Source organism: Typopeltis vanoorti, chromosome 24, assembly GCF_054136105.1.
Source record: "Typopeltis vanoorti isolate ZY-2024b chromosome 24, IOZ_Tvanoo_1.0, whole genome shotgun sequence".
Taxonomy (NCBI): domain Eukaryota; kingdom Metazoa; phylum Arthropoda; class Arachnida; order Uropygi; family Thelyphonidae; genus Typopeltis; species Typopeltis vanoorti.
The window spans coordinates 33468887-33489377 of record NC_143572.1 but is presented as its reverse complement, the minus strand read 5'-3'; the positions used below and the strand labels follow the sequence as shown (position 1 = coordinate 33489377).

At 36.5% G+C, this 20491-nt stretch overlaps 1 protein-coding gene across 3 annotated transcripts in view; it reads left to right on the top strand.

Moving 5' to 3' along the window:
- Positions 1 to 20137, top strand: part of LOC150093092 (fibronectin type-III domain-containing protein 3A-like) — a 557362-nt gene extending 537225 nt beyond the window's left edge. For all 3 annotated transcript variants that reach the window (XM_090414067.1, XM_090414066.1, XM_090414069.1), the window contains 2 exons: positions 3738 to 3865; positions 18027 to 20137. In XM_090414067.1, coding sequence (XP_090270193.1) covers positions 3738 to 3865; positions 18027 to 18353 — 455 coding nt within the window. In that variant the 3' untranslated portion in view covers positions 18354 to 20137. The remainder of the gene's footprint in view (positions 1 to 3737; positions 3866 to 18026) is intronic.
- The last annotated feature ends 354 nt before the right edge of the window (positions 20138 to 20491 follow it).

Genomic DNA, 20491 nt, shown 5'->3' with positions numbered 1-20491 from the left:
AGTCTGCATATCTACTCCCCCCCCTCTTAATAAATCTAGTTTCCCTGAGTCTGTACATCCACTTCCACATCATTCATCAACACTCTTTCAAGTCTCCGTACACCAACTCCATTCAAATGTAACCCATCCATCTTATATAAGTCCTTTCGCCCATCGAACTCATTCCACACATCCACAAATTCCACACCACTCTCCATGCATAACCCACGCATAAAGTCATTGGCAATTATGGCCCTCCTTCTAAACACTTCGCTGTCATACCGCGGTAAGATACTCACCATCCTAACTCTCTCACTCTTCTCTTTTGCTACCTCAAACAACTCCCTCACATCCTCTATCATTTCCATTTTGTCCTCTTTCAAATCATTCGTTCCTGCCACTATTATCATCTCTTTCACCCTCTGTTTTTGCAGTCGAATAGATTCGCTGACGTCCTTTATGTTCGCACCCGGCTGGTATGACTTCGTTAAACTCTCAATTATTACGCCTCTTAATAGCGAATCCCCATACAGCACTCGCTCCTTCATTTTATTGACGTTTACGTACATTCTATTTTTTGCCGTCACAGACTTCCGCCGGTTATTTGTCAGTACGTTAAATTATTCCATATATTCCATGATTTTTTCCAAAATTCATTTCGTGGTTTCCTTTGCTCCACAATCGATTTTGTATCGACATGAGTGAGGTAATGAAAGACCTCAAACTAACAATAACTTAAATTACCTTTAAAGTATTCATATTTGGTCAGCAAGTGTTAAAATATAAGACTTATTATTGTTTATATGACCATATGGTCAAAAACCTATGGTCACATGAACAATAAGAAGTCTTATATTTTAAATTACCTTTATGATTAAAAAAAGGGAAAATACAGCTTTTGTTGTAACACATAATTGTTTATTTTATGAATGAAATTTAAAAGCAACAGATATCATATCTAAACTTTGTTTTTTGATAATAATAATGTTTATTACGGGCATTAGCCCAAATACAATTTGTTAAAGATGGTTGTGAATTGCACAGTAAAAATAGGTAATATTTTTACAAAACATAAAACGTTGATATTACATAAATTTAGATTACATTGATTGACAATAATAATTTTGTTGAACTTTAAAATAAAAGTTTGGCATATAATCAAAAAATAATTTTACATGAAAAAGTTCCTAAGAATAAACAACTAATGTAAGTATGTTCATAGTTTGCTCTTTCTCTTAAGGTGAATAAAATATTTTAAATGCTATACGTTTTGCTGTACACATACTGCTGTATGTGTACAGCAGTATGTGTACAGTAATGCTGTATAATACAGTATTACTGTATTATACAGTTATACAGGTAAATGCTGTATAATACAGCATAATGCTGTACATCTGGTCACATAACATTAATCTGTTTGTAGAATTTTCCTCCCCATGTAAAGTAACCTGCATGCCTAGTGAATTTAAATAATTCAAAGATATTAGGGGAAATTTATATTTTGTCAAATCAAGATTGTTTATTAGTGGTACATTGGTAAATAGGGAGGTGACATCAAAACTAACCATTGTGTCTGAATTTTTAAGCCAGTAAGGGGGCAAGAGACTTGGCTAACTGTTGGACAAGTTTATAGGTGGGACTATCCATGCTATCGACTATAGGGGTTGTGTTTGTTGTTGTTAATACCGTTAAAAATAAGTCATGAATAACCTTCAACACCTAAGCTTATCTGTTAGACCAAAATGCATATTCTTAATGTGTTTTTCATATTTTTTCTAGTATGTGGTAACTACACTGGCTACAATGATATAATGACTATTATATCATTCCAGAATACTGTTTCTGTGTTAAACGATCAGCAGCGTGTTGGGTGAGAAAGTCACATCATGCAAAATTCATTCGTAGCAGGCACTTAGTCACATGAACAATTCAAAAATGATGTTGAATATGCTTTAAGGTTTTGACCAATTTCCTGCTTATGGACTGCACTCTTAATACCAAATCTTAACATATTATATTTCCATCCTGTTATCCAAAAGAAATACTCAATTTGCTACAGTCTTGAGTGCTTCATGATATTGTACATCCAGTACCTCTCAATAACACTTTCATCACTTTACATCAGCTCATCATCAACCTCCCTCATAGTCCTGCACTGACTCATATATTTAACCTGTTGAAAAAAATTATGTTGGTGATTAAAAAAGAGCTAGTTAATGTGACAATTTTTGACTAGTTTGAAATATTTGGAAATAATGGAAATGAATTTTCAAATGAATATTTGGAAATCTTTGCCACTCTTATTAGCCAAGTGAAACGGCTTGAAAAAATTTCGCATTTGTTCTCTTAAAGCAAAACCAAGCCTATCCACAGTACCAATGTACTTTTTCTTCTAACCATGTAAGAACTAGAGCAACCACTGGCCAACATCCATATACTGTCCAACTCCAAACATATCAATTGGAACAATCTCCCCCATACTGTTTTCCCCCCAGTACAGCCTCCATCTCTTTAAGAAACATATCAGTAGATTACTTCTTTCTCCATAAACACTTATCCACACTTGGCACTGTTGTGCTGTAAGGCCCTGTGACTTTTCATGTGTCGGGTCATCATTTAAAAAATAAATAATTAAATTAAATAAAATAAAAACTTTAGGTTTGCAGCCCTTTGTGGATAGATGTCTTATAAAAAATTAATTAATGTTGATCTCTAAGTTGCTTATTCAATAAATTACTTTAATAATTGATTTTTGATAAAGTTGCTTAGCTGTTGGAAGTTTTTTCACTTGGTTAGACTATAAATTATATATTTAGTTTAATCCTTTATCCAAGTGTAAGCGAACAAAATTTGTGCTTGAAGTATCTTCAGGACCGGGGCAACTCATGGCAAAGGTGGACTGACTTCACATCACTTGTCTTAGTATCGCATAATGCAAAGCACATCTCCTTGCGGACATGTATAATGCTATGAATTATGGGAAGGGTGACTACCCAGACTGGTTTGACCTTTATTGAGGTCTCTTCAGTGAGAGCCAGACCCACAGGTGATACCAAGGTTGAAGCAATGCAGAAGTCATATTTCCATATGCCAGTTTCCAAAAGGTGTCACACCTTATTATTAAATTACTCTGGATTAGAGAAAGATGTAGGTAGTTTTTTCACTTGGTTAGACTATAAATTATATTTAGTTTAATCCTTTATCCAAGTGTAAGCAAGCAAAATTTGTGCCTGAAGTATCTTCGGGACTGGGCAACTCATGGCAAAGGTGGACTGACTTTACATCACTTGCCGTAGTATCTCATAGTGATGTCCGTCCACCTTTGGATTAAACTAAATATATAATTTATAGTCTAACCAAGTGAAAAAACTTCCAACATCTTTCTCTAATCCAGAATAATTTAATAATAAGGTGTGACACCTTTTGGCAATTGGTATATGGAAATATGACTTCGGTATTGCTTCAACCTCTGGGTCTGACTCCCACTGAAGAGATCTCAATAAAGGTCGAACCAGTCTAGGTAGTGACCCTTCCCATAATGCATGGCATTATACATGTCCGCAAGGAGATGTACTTTGCATCATGGGATACTAAGGCAAGTGATGTGAAGTCAATTCACCTTTGCCATGAGTTGCTCCAGTCCTGAAGATACTTCGGGTGCAAATTTTGTTTGCTTACACTTGGATAAAGGATTAAACTAAATATATAATTTATTGCTTAGCTGTCATGGAATGATACAATGTTTGTTATTTTCTCAGCACCTAAGGTTTCTCCAGTAAGTGAAACAGCTTGTTCTGTGGAATGGCAAGCTACAAAACCTCTAAGTGAGGATAAATTGTCATATCTGCTTCAAGTCATGAGTCCTCATAATAGTGAATATCATGTAGTAAGTTCATTTGTAAATTTTTAGCCTCATAATAAACTTATTCCTTGAGATATTTTAGAGAAAAATAGTTATATATGTGTATATATTTCATCATTTTATACTAAATGTTTTAATATAACAAATTTCTCATCTTAACAGGATATGTGAGAAATGATTATTTTAATAACTTTCATTAAAATCTTTAAAATGAATAATATTATCATGATTATCAAATGTGTCTGCACGGTTAGCCTAGTGGCTATGCACTTCGCAACCATATGCCTGGAGAAGGATTGTCCTAGGCTCGATTCCCGTCGGAGACGTGAGGAACCTAGCGATTTTCCTCAGCTATAGGCAAGTTAGCTGGTCTTGGGTGCAGGCAGCAGGGTTTTCCCCCAAGTTTATCTGGGGGTTTTCAGCCCTCAAGCAGGCAAACCGGCCCTGTGAATACACACGGATACAGTCTGGAATATCGCCCTTAGGGGATGCAGCAGAGGAGTGGCAAAAATTAAGTCAACAATTCTTCCAATCAGTTTGTACTTTGTCAGATCTTTATTTCAGTGTTTCTAAGGTACTATTAATGGCACCAGTCTCTTTTAGATATTGACCTTCATCTTTCTTTCCTGCATCATGCTTCCATTTTGCTAACCTGTCTTCTCTCATTTATTTAACTGACCATATCACCATCGATTAGCCCTGCTTGCACATTAATATGTTCATTTGTAATAAGATTCTGCCATTCATGCCATATTTTTGCCCCTCTAATTTTTCCTGGAACTCTAATGTCTGTGGTAGTTTCTCGTTTTTTTTTTGTTTTTTTTTAACTAAACTCTTAGATCCTTAGTTAAAATTCCACTGAACACTCTCTTATATACTGCTAGGATAGTGTTTTGGTTATTTCTTTCTTATTCCATATAAATTTCTTTCAACTTATTCACAACCATCCCAGCTTTTTTTTTTATTATTTATTCGGTTATACAGGGTGTTCGGGATAAATTTGACAGTTTCGTAAGGAAAAAGAAAATCTTCTTTGTATCTATTAAATTTAATGAATTGACAAAAAAACATTACAGGCAGAGTTAATTACAATACTATCAACAAGATTTACTCAAAATAACCACCATTAGCATCGATCACAGCTTCAATTCTGCTTCGGAACCTCGAACAAGCTGATGCTACAGTCTCCCTGGGAAGGGCCGCAAAAACTGTTTTAATTTTATCCATTAACTGGGCTTTTGTATTACTGGAAGTGCGATTGGTGTCTTTTTCAACTGCGCCCCATACAAAATAATCCATGGGGTTAAGGTCTGGGGAGTTTGGAGGCCAAACATTTGGACTGGTGAAGTCGTAGAAATTTTCAGACAACCATTTTTGACTTTTCTCAGAGGTGTGGCAAGGGGCCGAATCCTGCTGCCATACATACGGCCTACCATTGGCTACCCTTGTTATCCAGGGCTTGACTACAGTTAGCAACTCCACGAACAAAGCCCGAATTCCAATGCCAGGGTTCTTCAACACCTGTTCCTGCAGATTTGCGAGGAATTCTGCTGTACGAACGCAATCAGATCGTCTGCTAGGGATCTTTCTTCTTGCTACATCCTCGTAGTCACCATTGCAAGTCTCTAGTTCATGCCTGATTGTTTTTACTGTATTCAGGGAGCATTGGGCAGCAGTCGTAATATCCTTATTTTGATGGCGGGCACGAATCATCATGATACAAGTTATTCTCTTCCATGATTCAGGTGGGTTCCAGCTATCCATCCTTTCTGACATCTTGTATATGAATGAAGAAGGGTCCAAACTTTTAAATGAAGAGAAGTGTGTGTTAATACATGTAACTTACGGAAAAATATAATTAATTATAAATATGTCAAATTTATCCCGAACACCCTGTATATGTATATATACACACTCAATGGGCAAAACATTAGAGATAGGAGTGATGGGATGTTGACACTGACATCCCCCCCCCCACGCACAGATTGAAACGTACCCAAACCGAGCACAGACGGTAAGTAAGCAGACATCAGAGCTTCCCAACAGTGTATTGCAATCGACGAACATGGGTAAAATCTTAGTGCCTTTGATCATGGACATATTATCTGTGCAAGACAGATGGGTCATTCTTTTGCCCAAGTGGTGAGAACCCTAAGGTTGTTGAGGACAACCATGTCAAAGTCTACTGCGAATATACCATTAATGATGTCCATTACTAGTGCCCAGTGAGCAAGTGGTGGCCAACAACATGCCATTGATGACCAGGGGTCAACGTAGACTGTCCAGGCTCGCAGAGACCAACCGCAGGGCACTGGTAGCACAAATCACATCCAGTTTCAATGTTGGATGGTCCAAGCAGTATCCGTGAGTGAATGGTATGGCATACCCTGCATACTATGGGGTATGAGAGCTGATACCCTAATTGTGTACCACTGTTGACAGCTCGTTATTGCGCATTGTACCTTACCTGGTGTTGGTATCATCAAAACTGGACCTTTTCAAAGTGGGCCAGAATTGTGTAGGCTGATGAATCCCTTTATCAGTTGTACCGAACTGATGGGATGGTGTGGGTGTGGCATCAACAGCATGAGACCGTGGCTCTGTTCAAGGAGGTTGTGACTCTGTGATGGTTTAGGAAGACTTCTCATGTGACACATTAGGTCCTTTAGTGTGTGTGTGTGTGTGTGTGTGTGTGTGGAGAGATCCTTAAACACTGCAAGCTACCAGAATGTGCTGGCTGATTACCTACATATTTTGATGACCTTCACACACACACATCCTGTAACTGATGGTCTGTTTCAGCAGGACAACGTGCTGGTCCACCGGGCTTCCACCACCCGGGCATGGCTCGATGAACACTCATCTTAGTTTGGGACAGTCCATTGGTCCCAAGGTACGTAGATTTAAATCCGATTGCATCTCCTTGTGATGCCATAGAGCGAGACACATCAGATCCATATATCAGATACCAACGTCTAAGGAGAAGTGTGGATAATGCTGCAATAGGTATGGCTGGAATTACCTCTGGCATCTGGAATCAATGTTTTGCAGAGTACAAGCTATTATTTATGATAGAGGACCAACACACTATTAGATAGGTATCTCTAATGTTTTGTCCATTGTGCACGTTTTTTTTTTTAATGTGAATCTTACTCATGAAAAGTTATAAACCTGCAATATATAAGAACTGTGAACTGGTTGATTAGATAACACAGAAACTCTCTAGTGACTAAACATGGAGCTTTTCTCAATCCACTTCTAGACTTCGGTAAGCAGGGTTGTGATCTCATACACACTAAATAATCAAATTAACCACCATCTGTATATATATTTAATTTGCCAGCTTCATAATGCGCACGAAGAGCTGAAAAGGTTGACTTGATTTATCGATTTTTCATTGAAAATGAAATAAATATTTTTCATGTTTCTGACTATTTTCCCAGTTTTTATGTTTTTATTGCCAGTTTTCATACTAAATTATAGCAGTTATTCATTTCATATAAAGAATCCTGAAAAGTTTACTGGATTGATTTAGGAATATAATGTCTTCTGCATAAATTAAAAAAGCAAATTGAACATCTAGAAGTTTCTTAGAAGAGAGAAATATAAGATCTGATAATATTCGAATCTTCACAGATAACAGATTATTTGATGGAAAATTGTTGATAGGTATTTAGTAATAATGTAACTTTCTCATGCAGTACTATCATAATATCCTGTATGCCCCATGAAGGAACATATCAGGAATTTGATGATAATGAAGGGAGGTCAAAGTTAAACAGCGCAAAATTTGCTGTCTGGACTGGCACTTCTTGAGAATACATATCAATAATTTACTGATGATGATGATATTTAAATATCATGATCATTACATTATTATTATTAAGAGAGACCTCCAGAGAGTCAGAGACTCATCAAACAAGGCCACATACTAAACACACCAGCTGTCATATTTGTTCTGCAATTCATTCACACTGCTTGCACACAAAATCCAGTGGCAATCCATTCCAATCCATGAGAGAAAAATCGACATCTCACCCCCCCCCCCCATTGGTGGCATTCATTCGGAGCTACCAAGGATGCCCTTTCATCATTTCCCCACCCTCCATAAAATGAAAAATTCCATCAACAAATCCTGTATAATCAGTATTCCACAATCCTGATATTATTTTAATACTCTCCTTTGCAATTCTCCACTGTATCGGAATCACAACTGAAACAGGAGAACAGGCCTGCACACAATAGTCCAAGTTAGGTCTTATCAAGGCTTTGTAAAGAGACAAAATGACATCCTTATCTTTACATGAAAGTTCGTTTCAGCATTGCAATTATCTTTTGAATTGTATTTGCAGTCTTTGCTACATGCCGCCTAAACTTCAACTTCATATCTGCTAACACTCCAAGATCCCTAGCCTGATCAGTTTCATCTATCATAAACCCACCAATATAATATGACATTGGATATCTAATCATGCCAAAGTGCATGACTTTAGCATGATTAGATATCCAACATTGAGCTGACATTCATTTTCCCATGCCCACAGTTCCAGGCTATTTGAATCAGTTCGTTTCAGCATTGCAATTATCTTTTGAATTGTATTTGCAGTCTTTGCTACATGCCGCCTAAACTTCAACTTCATATCTGCTAACACTCCAAGATCCCTAGCCTGATCAGTTTCATCTATCATAAACCCACCAATATAATATGACATTGGATATCTAATCATGCCAAAGTGCATGACTTTAGCATGATTAGATATCCAACATTGAGCTGACATTCATTTTCCCATGCCCACAGTTCCAGGCTATTTGAATCATTCTGCAAGTACTACATATCAACCATATTCTTGATCACCCTATCTACCTTTGCATCATCAGCAAATAGCTGTATGTCGCCTGTGAAATCCTTCTCAATGTCATTAATGTACAGATTGAATAGCAGTGGATCCTTGTGGTACACTGCTGGTTACCTTAAATCTTGCAGACTCACATCCCTCTTATACCACTTTTTTAATATTTGTCAGTCAACCTTCCTCTTATTCATACTAATATTTTATAATCCAAAAGTATCATGGTATTATCCATTCCCCTTGTCTATCTAAATAGTAATTATCAATGGCAGCTTGCTCATGTTGCTAAAACATGACCTTCCTTTCATAAATCCATGCTATTCATTGCAAATTAGAAATCCTCTGCCAATCCATTTCTGAATAGCAGCCCTAACCAACGTTTCTAAAATCTTCACCACCCCTCTTGAGATACTGATTAGTTGATAGTTGGATACATCGATCTTCCGCACCATCCTTGTGCAATTTGATTGCCATACATTCTCTCCACTCCTGCAGAATCTTTCCTGAGGCTCAAATTATATAACCTGGTCAAAGGAATAGCCAGTTCAGCTGTGCGCTCTTTAAACATCTGTGCCGATATCCCATCAGTCCCTATTTACAATAGGAGAGGATGCTCGTGAGGCAACAATAGCAGTGGTGTGTAAGAAGAGCTCCGGATTCAGATAAGTTATTCTTGAAATAACTTATCTGAATAAGTTAGAGCTGCTATGAAAGTTGTTTGCTACTAGTGTTATTAGTGTGTGGGATATTTTGCTTAAACTTAATTACAAATTTGTTGTTTTTGGCCCTTAGAGTAGTAACCGACAGAGGAAAGATGGCAGTGGCTTTGTCAGTGCATGACTCTAACTTGGACTTCAGTCGTTTCGTGAAGTGCAAGGTGTGCTACATGTATTCTTTTGATTACATAGATGGTTTGTGGACATTTAGGGCCGATGGAAGGAGGGTATGTGCGAAGTGTGAGCTAAATGAGGATTTAATGAGTGCTAATGTGAATTTGATGACAGAAAGTGTTAGTAGCAAGAATGTCGTGGGACGAATGAGTGCTCGTTCGAAAGAGAAGCATGATATGAAAGAAAGGTGAAAAATTGTTAAAAAATCATTGAAAAAGAAAACGAGTGATTTGAAAACCATAATGGATGGTTAATGAAACCGTAAAGAATGAAAGCGAGGCGAATGTGGTAGAAGGAAGCGAAATTGAGGGAACAAAAGAAACTGGAAATAGCGTGCCGAAAGGATCGAAAGTTGGAAAGAATGAATGAAAGCAAAAACTGGACGCATGGCCTGAAAGTGCAGAAACTCAAAAGGATGAATGAGAGTGAAAGTGTGAAGTGGAAGTCGAGAGTTCAAAAATTAGAAAGATTGAATGATAGAATATGATGCGAAATTCGAAAGTTGAATTGGGTTGGATGAGGCAAGAGATGAAATAGATGCAGAGTGAAATTAAGAAAATTCAGGCGAAAAACGATTAAAACAAATCAAGTAGGTATGAAAGAGTTAACGAAAGATGGCCGAGTGGCGTTGTATGGTGACTCCATTATTAAAGGTGTGGTGGATGAGAGGATGCACAAGGTATGTTTTCCAGGCGGTAAAATGAGTAGAGTAATTGAGGCATCAGATATGAGGAGGGAGCGAGAAAAGGAGTTGATGGTTTTAATAGGTACGAATGACTTGACAGAAAACAAAGAGCATATCAGAATGAATATCAGGAGACTGCTTAGACAGATAAAAGAGAATAGTTTAACAGAAATGGTAGTAAGTGGTGTTGCCTAGGTATGGCTGAGAGCAAAGATTATGAATGATATTTTGGCTGAAATGTGCGAGGAGAGGGGAGTACAATTTGCTAATGTGTGGAATGAGTTTGAAGGACGAAGTGAACTGTATGGAATCGCTTGGAGAGACTGTTGCTGGAAGGTAGAGAAGTGAGTACAGAGAATGAATCAGATCAAGTGGGAAGTGATGTGGAAGAGCAGGAGAGATTGAGGAAGTAAGTGTCATGAGTATGGAAAATGAGAGAATGGGGTGTGCAAGATGAACAGGGAAATGGGGAGGCTCATGGTTGACGGGGTACACAGCGGGAGAAAGGTGGATGCTCCAAGAGGACACGAGAGCATGTGTAGACAGGAAAGGAATGGGATGACCTGGGATCAAGAGAAACAGTTGGAATTGAAGAGGGTTCTAAAATGAATAAGCAGAAAGGGAAATAGCCCGAGTCGAGCATGGAGAGATCACATCAAATGAGTGGTATCAGTGGAACTCGTAGATCCAGGAATGAGCTGTTGTGTTTGTATACAAGTGCTAGAAGCGTAAGAAACAAGGCACATGAAATGGTTGCACTAATTGAGTCTGTTCACCTGAAAAATTATTGGAATAAGTGAGACATGGTTAGATGAGGACGACATTCTGACAGTAATAGAGATGGAAGGGGTAAAAAGGGAGGGGAGGAGTGCTATTGATGATAGAGAAAGAGTTATGTCCATACAAAGTAGAAATGCAAGAGGGAAATAGTGCCAGTGGTTTTGAGGCAGTATGGTGTGAGATAGAGGTGAATGGAATACTTGGTTGAATGTTGTTATAGACCAGAAAATGTGGATGGTAGTGACTATGAAATATATAATCAAGTTAGCCAAGCAAATAAGAAAAGAATGATTATTATGGACAATTTTAATGATGTCAATATAGAATGGAATGATGAAATAGCAACAACTGTGAGTAAAGAAAATGAGTTTCTTAACTTTTTGAGGGATAACTACCTCAGGCAGTATGTAACAGAGGGTACACGAGGATTGACAGTCTTGGATTTGGTCATCTCATTAGAGGATGTAATTATAAATGAAGTGTCAAATCACCCACCAATTGGTGAGAGTGGCCATGAGGTGATTACCTGGGTAGTTGCCGGTAGTGTGAGGACTTCTGTAAGAAAAGGGTATATGTGGAACGACAAGGGGGGGGGTGATAATGAAGAGCTCAGGAGACAGATTGCAGGTTTATCATGGAATGAGGAGTTAGCTGAAAAAGAAATCAATGCAGCTTGGGGGATTTTCAAAAACTATCTAGTAGATGCAATGTTTAAATGTATTCCAAGGGTTAGAAGGTTAAATAAGGTAGGTGTGAAATAGATGAATAAAGAGATTAAGCATGCAATACAGAGAAAAAAGGCATTATGGAGGCAGCATAAGAGAAGTGGAAATAACCAATTCCATGAGGACTATAAAGACCAGGCAAGGCAGGTGACTTGGTCGGTGAGGGTAGCTAAAGAGAGGTATGAACAGCAGTTAGCTAATGAAGCCAAAAAGAATCCTAAGGAGTTCTTTCGATATGTAGCCAGCAAAAAAAGAATGATTATGGAAGGATGACATTGAAACTATAGGCCTCTCTGTGTGTCGGGTGTTGTAGTTAAGTTGTTGGAGAAGCTTATGAGAACTAGGATCCAGAATTGGGTTGACAACAGTGGCATTATCTTTCATGGACAACATGGATTTAGTAAAGGGAGGTCATGTTTTAGTAATCTACTTACTTATTACAATAAGGTGACTGCTTCCATGGACAGAGGAGAAGGATTATTACTATTACTATTATTACGGGCAACTCCAGGGAGTCATTGGACTCATCGAGGGAGGCCCCAAATCATATTCATCACAACTATTTGACATTCATACAGTATCTATCATACCTCGCCTTAAACTCATTCACTGTCACAGCATCCACCACAGACTCAGGGAGCGCATTCCACTCATTCACTACTCTAAAAGTAAAGGATACACAGTAATATACTTAGATTTTGCAAACTTTTGATAGTTTACCGCATGATAAGTTGATAGTCAAACTAGAGTGGAAGGCGTTGGATTGGAGACTGCTTATCTGATAGGTATCAACAAGTTGTGTATGGGGGAGTGATATCCAGGAAAAGGAAAGTTACTAGTGGTGTGCCTCAGGGGTCTGTTTTAGGGGCATTGCTGTTTAATTTGTATATTAATGATATTGGTGAAGATTTGGATGGAGATATTCAGTTGTTTGCAGATGATGCAAAGTTGGGATGCACCATGAAGAGTGGAGAAGATGTTGTGGCCTTACAAGAAAACTTGAATAAATTGAGTGATTGGGCATGGGATTGAGGATGTGAGTTCAACATTGCAAAATGTAAAGTTTTAAAATTTGGAAAACAAAAATGGGATGCAGAATTTATGCTTGGTGAGGATATATTGTTGGAGGTGGAGGAAATAAGAGATCTGGAAGTGATAGTGGAAAAGGATCTGAAATTTAGTGGCCACAGTCAAAATTGTGACGACAATACAAAGGCTTCTGGGAATGATGCATAGGACACTGACTTGTAGAATTAGGGAGATTCTTGTTCCATTGTATAAGGCTTTGATTAGGCCACACGATTATTGTGCTCAGATTTGGTCACCTGGTTTTCAGAAGGATGAAGAGATGTTGGAAAGGGTCCAGGGGCGACGACTGGCTAAGGTAGTTTCTAACCTCTGGAATGTCGCATATGAGGAAAGATTGAGAAAATGCAACTTGCAGAGTCTGATGGACAGGAGAAAGAGGGGAGATATGGTAGAGACCTACAAATTATTAAAGGGTTGTTGTAGGATCAATGCTGGAGAGGTTCTACAGAAAATAGTGGGAGATTAGGGGAGAACCAGAGGTCATCCCTGGAAATTGTATAAAGAGGGTGTGAGTAGGGGAGTGAGAAGCATGTTTTTTTCATGCAGAGTTGTGAATGGTTGGAATACCTTGCGTAGAGAATTTTAGTGTGTTTAAAGCATGGTATGATGTGCTGTGTGTATGATAAAAGGACCTCCTAGATGAGTATTTGACTCCATGGGGTCTTGGGTAATAATAATAATAATATAGTAATTCATATATCCAAACATTAAGTGGAGTCAGTTGTCATTATAGAGCCAGAGTAGTATGGCTATTTAAAAAATTGATAATACTTACATCATCTGAGTTTTATTATTAACACCAGACCTCCATGGAGTCCAAAGACTCGTTGTGGGAAGCACACACTGTTGCACACAAACCACATCAAACCTTGCTTTAAACTTATTCACTGTATCTGCATTCCCCACAATGCCAGGCAATGCATTCCACTCACCAACCACTATCCATGCAACGAATGTTCTCCTTATGTCCCAGTTCACACCCTCCTTATACAGTTTCTAGGGTTGTTTCCTTGTTCTTTACCAATCCCCCATTCCATGAAAAATTTCTTCCACATTAACTCAGTAACAACCCTTTAGCAACTTAAATGTCTCACTCACATCCCCCCCTCTTCCTCCTATTCATGAGGCTAAGCAAACTGCATTTCCTCAATCTGTCTTCATATCCCAAAAACCAGTTAACCACCTTTGCCAATCTTCTTTGGATCCTCTCCAATATATCCTCATCATCTTGAAAGAAGGGGAACTTTTTATTTCTGCATGTTAACATCCTCTGCTTTGTTGCCATTATATGATGTGACGACTTCACAGCTTGTGCAGTCTGACCTCTGAACTTCAGATTCTTGTCCACCATGACTTATGTGGACATTGATAATCCAATGGTGTTTCATTGCATCATTCATCAGGAAGCACTTTGTTGCAAAATTTTATCATCGATGAAAGACGTTATGGACATTGTGATATCAACTATAAATTACATCCAATGCAACGGTCTGAAACACCACCAATTTCAAGAATACTTGATAGAAATAGAATCAGAGTATAAGGACATTATCTACTATTCAGCTGTTAGATGGTTAAGTAGAGTTGCTGTGCTAAAAAGATTTTTTTTTTTAATTTACATGAGAAATAGATATTTTCATGACGGAATACGAAAATGTTGTCCCCCAACCATGGGATAAAAAATGGATTATGTCTCTTGCATTTAGGGTAAATTACTAGCAGAACTGTTTTATTTTTATATAATGAAACCTGTGGTGAATTCATCACTAAAAACACAAGTATAACCACAGTGATTAGTTTTAATATGTAAATATTTCATCCCAAGTATCTTGGGACATCCTCAGTACAGTAATTCAAACAATACTAGAAATAACATACAGTTAAGGCGCATGATTACAACGGAATCTCAATTACGCGTGCAGTAACATGTTATAGAAGTAAATTTAAAAAATAAAAAAAAAAACATATATAAAGAGACTATCTTACACAATTTTGGATGACAATTTCCCATACTTGAGGAATAGTAAGAACGTCATTGCGGTTTAAATTTGGTCTGTGTAGTAGGGCTTCAGCACTTTCTTTATATAGACGTTCATGTTTAAATAAAGATCCATGTAAGTTTCAACTTTTCCCGATGAATCCTGTGTTTGGGTTTTCAACTCCGTGTTGAGAGAGACCAGATTTCTGCAGCTTGAAAAGACGAATGTGGTCTTGATGTTCCAAGATGCGTTTCTGAACAGATCTACCTGTCTGTCCAAAGTAAGACAAATTGCAGGAGCATGGATCTCATAAATGCCAGATAACATCAGAGGTGAGAGTTTGTCCTTAGGAGAAGGCAACAAGTTATAGATCTGGTTGATGGGTTTGTAAGTAGTGGCAAAATTGTATTTTTTCATAATTTTTGAAAGACATTCGGAGATGCCTTTGACATAAGGTACGGGAATCCTATGGACTTCTTCTTGTCTAGGTTGATGTGTAGAGAAGTGACTGATGATTTTTTTGAGTTGTTTTAAGATTATATCCATTTAATATGACTGTATTTTTGATTATTTCTAGTTCTTGGTTTAGAGATTCTTCAGAGGAGCAGAATTTGTGTGCTCTGGTAACTAGTGATTTAATGATGCCAAATTTCTGAGATGGATGATGAGCAGAAGAATTGTGAATGTAGCGACCTGAAAATGTAGGCTTGCGATGGATAGATGTGGTGAGAACCATCTTCTTTTCTTTGAATGTGTAAATCCAGAAAGGAGATACCCTGTGGAGATTCTTTTTCTAGCATAAAGTTGGTGTGAGGGTGAAGAAGGTTTATTTTGTCTAGAAACAGGTGTAATTCATGTTTGGGATGATCCCAGACTGCAAAGATGTCGTCAACATATCGTAACCAAATTTTTGGTTTCGGTTCAAAAGTGAAAATCTTTTCTTCCAGGTGTTCTAGAAACAGGTTTGCTAAGTTTGGTGATAATGGAGACCCCATTACTGTTCCTTCTGCCTTGTAAATTTTACCTTTCCAAGTGAAGTAACCGGATGCAATAACAAATTTGAATAATTCAACTATATCAGACAGAAATTTTTGAGTTAATAATTCTACTGTTTCTTTATGGGGAATGTTAGTGAAGAGGGAGACAATGTCGAAGCTAATTAACAAGTCAGTTTTTAGCAGTTGAATGTCTTATTTTTGCGTGAAACTCTGTGGAATTTTTGATTGAAGAGGCTGAGTGGCCTATGTGAGGACGGAGAACGTTAGATAAGAATCTTGATAACTTGTAAGTTGGGCTGCCAATAGAACCTACGATGGGTCTGAGTGGAACATTAACCTTGTGAAGCTTAGGTAAACCATAAATTCTAGGAGGTCTAGCATGGTATGCCTTGAGTTTTTTAGTTGTTTCTTCATCTAAGGAGGATTCATCAAGTAACTTATTTAATTTCCTGAGTTGACGTGGTATTTCCTCTTTAAAACGTAAAACGGTAAGAGCTTTCAATTCCGATGGTGAGATATTTAAATCTGAAAGTTTGGCATCATAGATTATTATTTTATTTTTATTTATTTATTTTTTTAAAAAATTTACTTCTATAACACATTACTGCACGCTTATTGAGATTCCATTGTAATCATGCGCCCTAACTGTTATTCCTAGTATTGTTTGAATTACTTTACTGAGGATGTCCCAAGTACTTGGGATGAAATATTTACCCATTAAAACTAATCACTGTGGTTATACGTGTGTTTTTAGTGAAGAACTGTTTTCTGACATAAAAGCTTTTGAATGCAAACTATGTCTGTTGAAGAAACATATGATGGAAGAAAATCAACATCAATATGTATGTGCAAATCTGCATCTACAGTTGGATGGCAAGCACAAAAGGAAACTTTTGTTGGTATTATTGAAGATTTACAAATCTGGCTGGCCAAGTGGTTAGTGTATCCGCTCTCCAGCCAAAAGGCTACGGGTTTGAATCCCGCTGTGGGCATGGATGTTTGTGATTGTCTTTGGAAATACTAGTGGTGGTCAGCGGTAGATGGCATGGGTGTAGTTGTGGTCGGTTGGTGAATTGAGTTGTGGAGACGGTTGTAGAGTAGCGCCCTCCCTCGATGAGTCTTTGGACTCCATGGAGGTGTCAAATAATAATAATAATAATATTTTTTCAACAAGATTTGTGTATTTTCATAAAAATAGCATCGAAATGTTATTCTTTTTGAACCTTTTAATGTCGACATTGATGACGTACCAAACCAACTACAGATGGAAGTTTTGGAATTACAACACAATGAAACATTAAAGAACTTATTTTCATTAGAAAATATCCAAAAAATTTGAAGAATTAATCGTTTTACAAAGAAGATGATAGTCGCATTTCGAAGCATGTACATTTGTGAACAAGCATTTTCTGCCATGAGATTTAGAAAAATAAATTTTCTTCTTGACTGACTGATGAACATTTGCATGCTTCAATTCAGATTTGCACCTCAGGTTATAGAGTGGATATAAATAATTTGGCTAAGGGAAAACAATCACAAAAGTCACATTAAGCAGGGAGACACACATATTGTTATGCATAAACTATATTACTTTGTTTTTACATGATAATTTTTCATTGAGTTTCATTTTCATGCTTGTTGCATATTTCATACTTTAAATATTTCTGTGTTTTTTTTAAGATTGATATAATAAAAATTAATAACTTTAAGTATTTTTTTCACTCACCATTTTTTTCTTAATTAAATGCTTGCGGTCCGATTATTAAAAATAAAAGTTGAATGTGGCCCTCGAGTCTGAAAAGGTTGCCGACTCCTGCCCTAGACATTTCATGAATTGTGTAAGAGGGGATGTTCAATTCATAAAATGCACTAAAATACACTTTTCATGCTTTGTTTACCTTCATGATTTGCACGTAACATATACACTCATCTGCCTTTTCTTCAATTCTGCTTCAGCATACATTACTCTTTAATGTCTGTCGTTCAGCCACCCTTCCATGTCACTATCTCATCTTCACTTCTATTCTGATTTACATTACAGATTTCGTTGGTATCCTGTTCAGATAACCTCCCTTTAAAATACAATATATATACTGTGTGTGTATGTATCTCTGTTTTTAAGTGTAAGGAATCTGAATGTTTATGATAAAAGAAATTCCATTAAAAATTATTTGTACTTTCTTTCAAAGGTATACAAAGGATCGGAAACAAGTTATTTGCTGGATGGACTAGAGCCTAACATGGAATATGCTGTGAGAGTTGGAGTGATCAGGCACTGTAGTGATGGATCTGGTGATCTTCTTGGTGCCTTCAGTGGGACCAGTACTTTTGTTATGACAAGTAGACAGTCTTCCAATAGGACAGCTAATGCAAAAATAGTGTGTGCAGTAACATCTGAAAGGCAACCACTTTCAGATCAGCAGTGGGCCATAATTATCCTTTGCAGCTTTACCCTTTTTGCCATTTTGGTTGCCATAATCATTGAACGAGTCTTGTCATACAGTAAAGCTTCTTAACTGGAACACATAGCATTGATTATGCTGTTCTTGCCTTGAAAGATTTCACTGGTGGCTTTTACATTCCTAAATATCCAGCTGAAAGAGAAGATGGAATAAAATATATCACTAGTTCTATCTCATCCATTTGTTCTTTGTTATCTTCGTTCTGGCAGAATTGATATTTTATGGATTCTTTATTCTGTTTTGCTTTTAAAAGACCATATTTTTTGGATGATGTCAACCCTTGCATCATTCATGGGTATGTACATAATATATATATATATATTTGAAACAATCCTGTGGATGTAAATGGTCAGTAATGCCCTATTTTGTGCATATGGTGTAGGCTTCATTTTGTAAGCATTAAAAATATAACCTTGCTGTAGGGCATAATCAAGATAATATTTTTATAATACTGTGTTCCTTAATTTTATATCCATGTCTTATCTACCTCTTGTCTGCCACTGATGTGTTACTTTCTTCACTGAACTACCAGAAGGGGGATAAGCCATTGAAACTGAATTTATATTAATAGCCAGTAATCAGAGGTGGAAAAAATTGGTAAAGAGCTTATGTATGAAAATACATTGCTTTGGGCAATTTGTTGTACAATTTTATGTATCACCGTTCTTCATGGTGCTATATTCTATCAGGGTTCTCAATTTTGCAGGCAAAGTATATTAAAGCAGTATGTATAATAATCACATATATGATCTGTATAGTTTTACATATTTTGGTGCTTTTGTTAAAAGTATTTTGTGATTTTAATAACTCTTTGCTATAGCTTTACATTTCTTGAAGTATTGTAGGTATGTTTTCTCCTCAAATTATAATTCTTTCCTAGTTTCTGGAATATTGCAGAATAAATTGTATATGCTATTAGCAATTTTCATTTTATTTAGTAATAATTTTTATGCAAAAAATGTATAGTTAATTTGTTAAAGGTTACATTGTTTGTTTTTAACCTGTGAATAATGTAAATCTGTGTATAATTTAATGCTTTAAAGAAGGGTTAAAAACCACATGATTAATGTAGTTATTGCGAATGGCTGGTGTTCCTGCAAGAAACTTCCAAATTGCCTCTTCTGGCCAAACTATATCAAGTTGTGTATATGGATTGGAAAAAAAAATGTACATTTTATAGTTTATATATTTGTGTGTACTGGAATGCATGTTTGTATTATAATGTATCGTACCAGATGACGTATATTTATATGGTGATCAATTTAGCTAGATATCAAAATATTTATAGTCACAATCCTTTTCAAATGGCTATACATCTAATTCCCTTATAACCTCAACAGAAAGTATTTCTTATTTAAAAAAAAAAAAAAAAAAAAAAAAAAAAAAAAAACAGAAAGAAAAGGATAAGTAAGTTTGCTTGTAAAGACATGCAGAATACATAGCTGCAAGAAAAAAAGATAAGAGGTCAGCTTAACTTTCTGTATGCAAAGTATATAGTACTTGTAATTTTCTCTATAGATATTTCCGTATTTACAAATTATTTTGTTAATGTATTACATGCATGCATGTTCATTGTTAAATTTTTTAGGCAAAAGAAATGCTGTACATTAAGGATGCTGCATTTCTTTTTGAATATGTTGATTAAAATCTTACTGCATAAGTTAAACAAAAGCATTATTTGTAGTGTTTTTAATTTTCTGCTAATGGTTTCTAAGAAAATGAAGAGTAAAAGAAGCCCACTGAAAGTTCATATCTCCATTGTCATGCAACCTGACATGTAGATTATACCAATTAAGCTATGTTGAATCAATTGTTTATATTAAAACTGTTTTAACTTTTGTTTGTTATTAGCAGTTTCTCTTTCTCTTAAGGAATAACATTTCATCATAAAAACAGTTTGAAATACAGGTGGCTTCTTTTTTTTTATACACCAGTACATTCACACATTTACTATAAAGATATTTATTTACCAGAAATTCCTGGACTAATTTATCTCAAGTGAATTAGCAAAACAGTTGAAGTTGAAGAATTTGTACTTAAATGTAATAATTCAGTATAGTTTGTAGTATTCTGTATGCAGTGTTTAAATAATGGCAGCAACTGCAACTCAGTTTGCCAGTGGCTTATCACCAAGTCTGCCCCATTTACATTTTGCACAGCATACTACCAGATTTTGTGGTATGCAGTGCTTG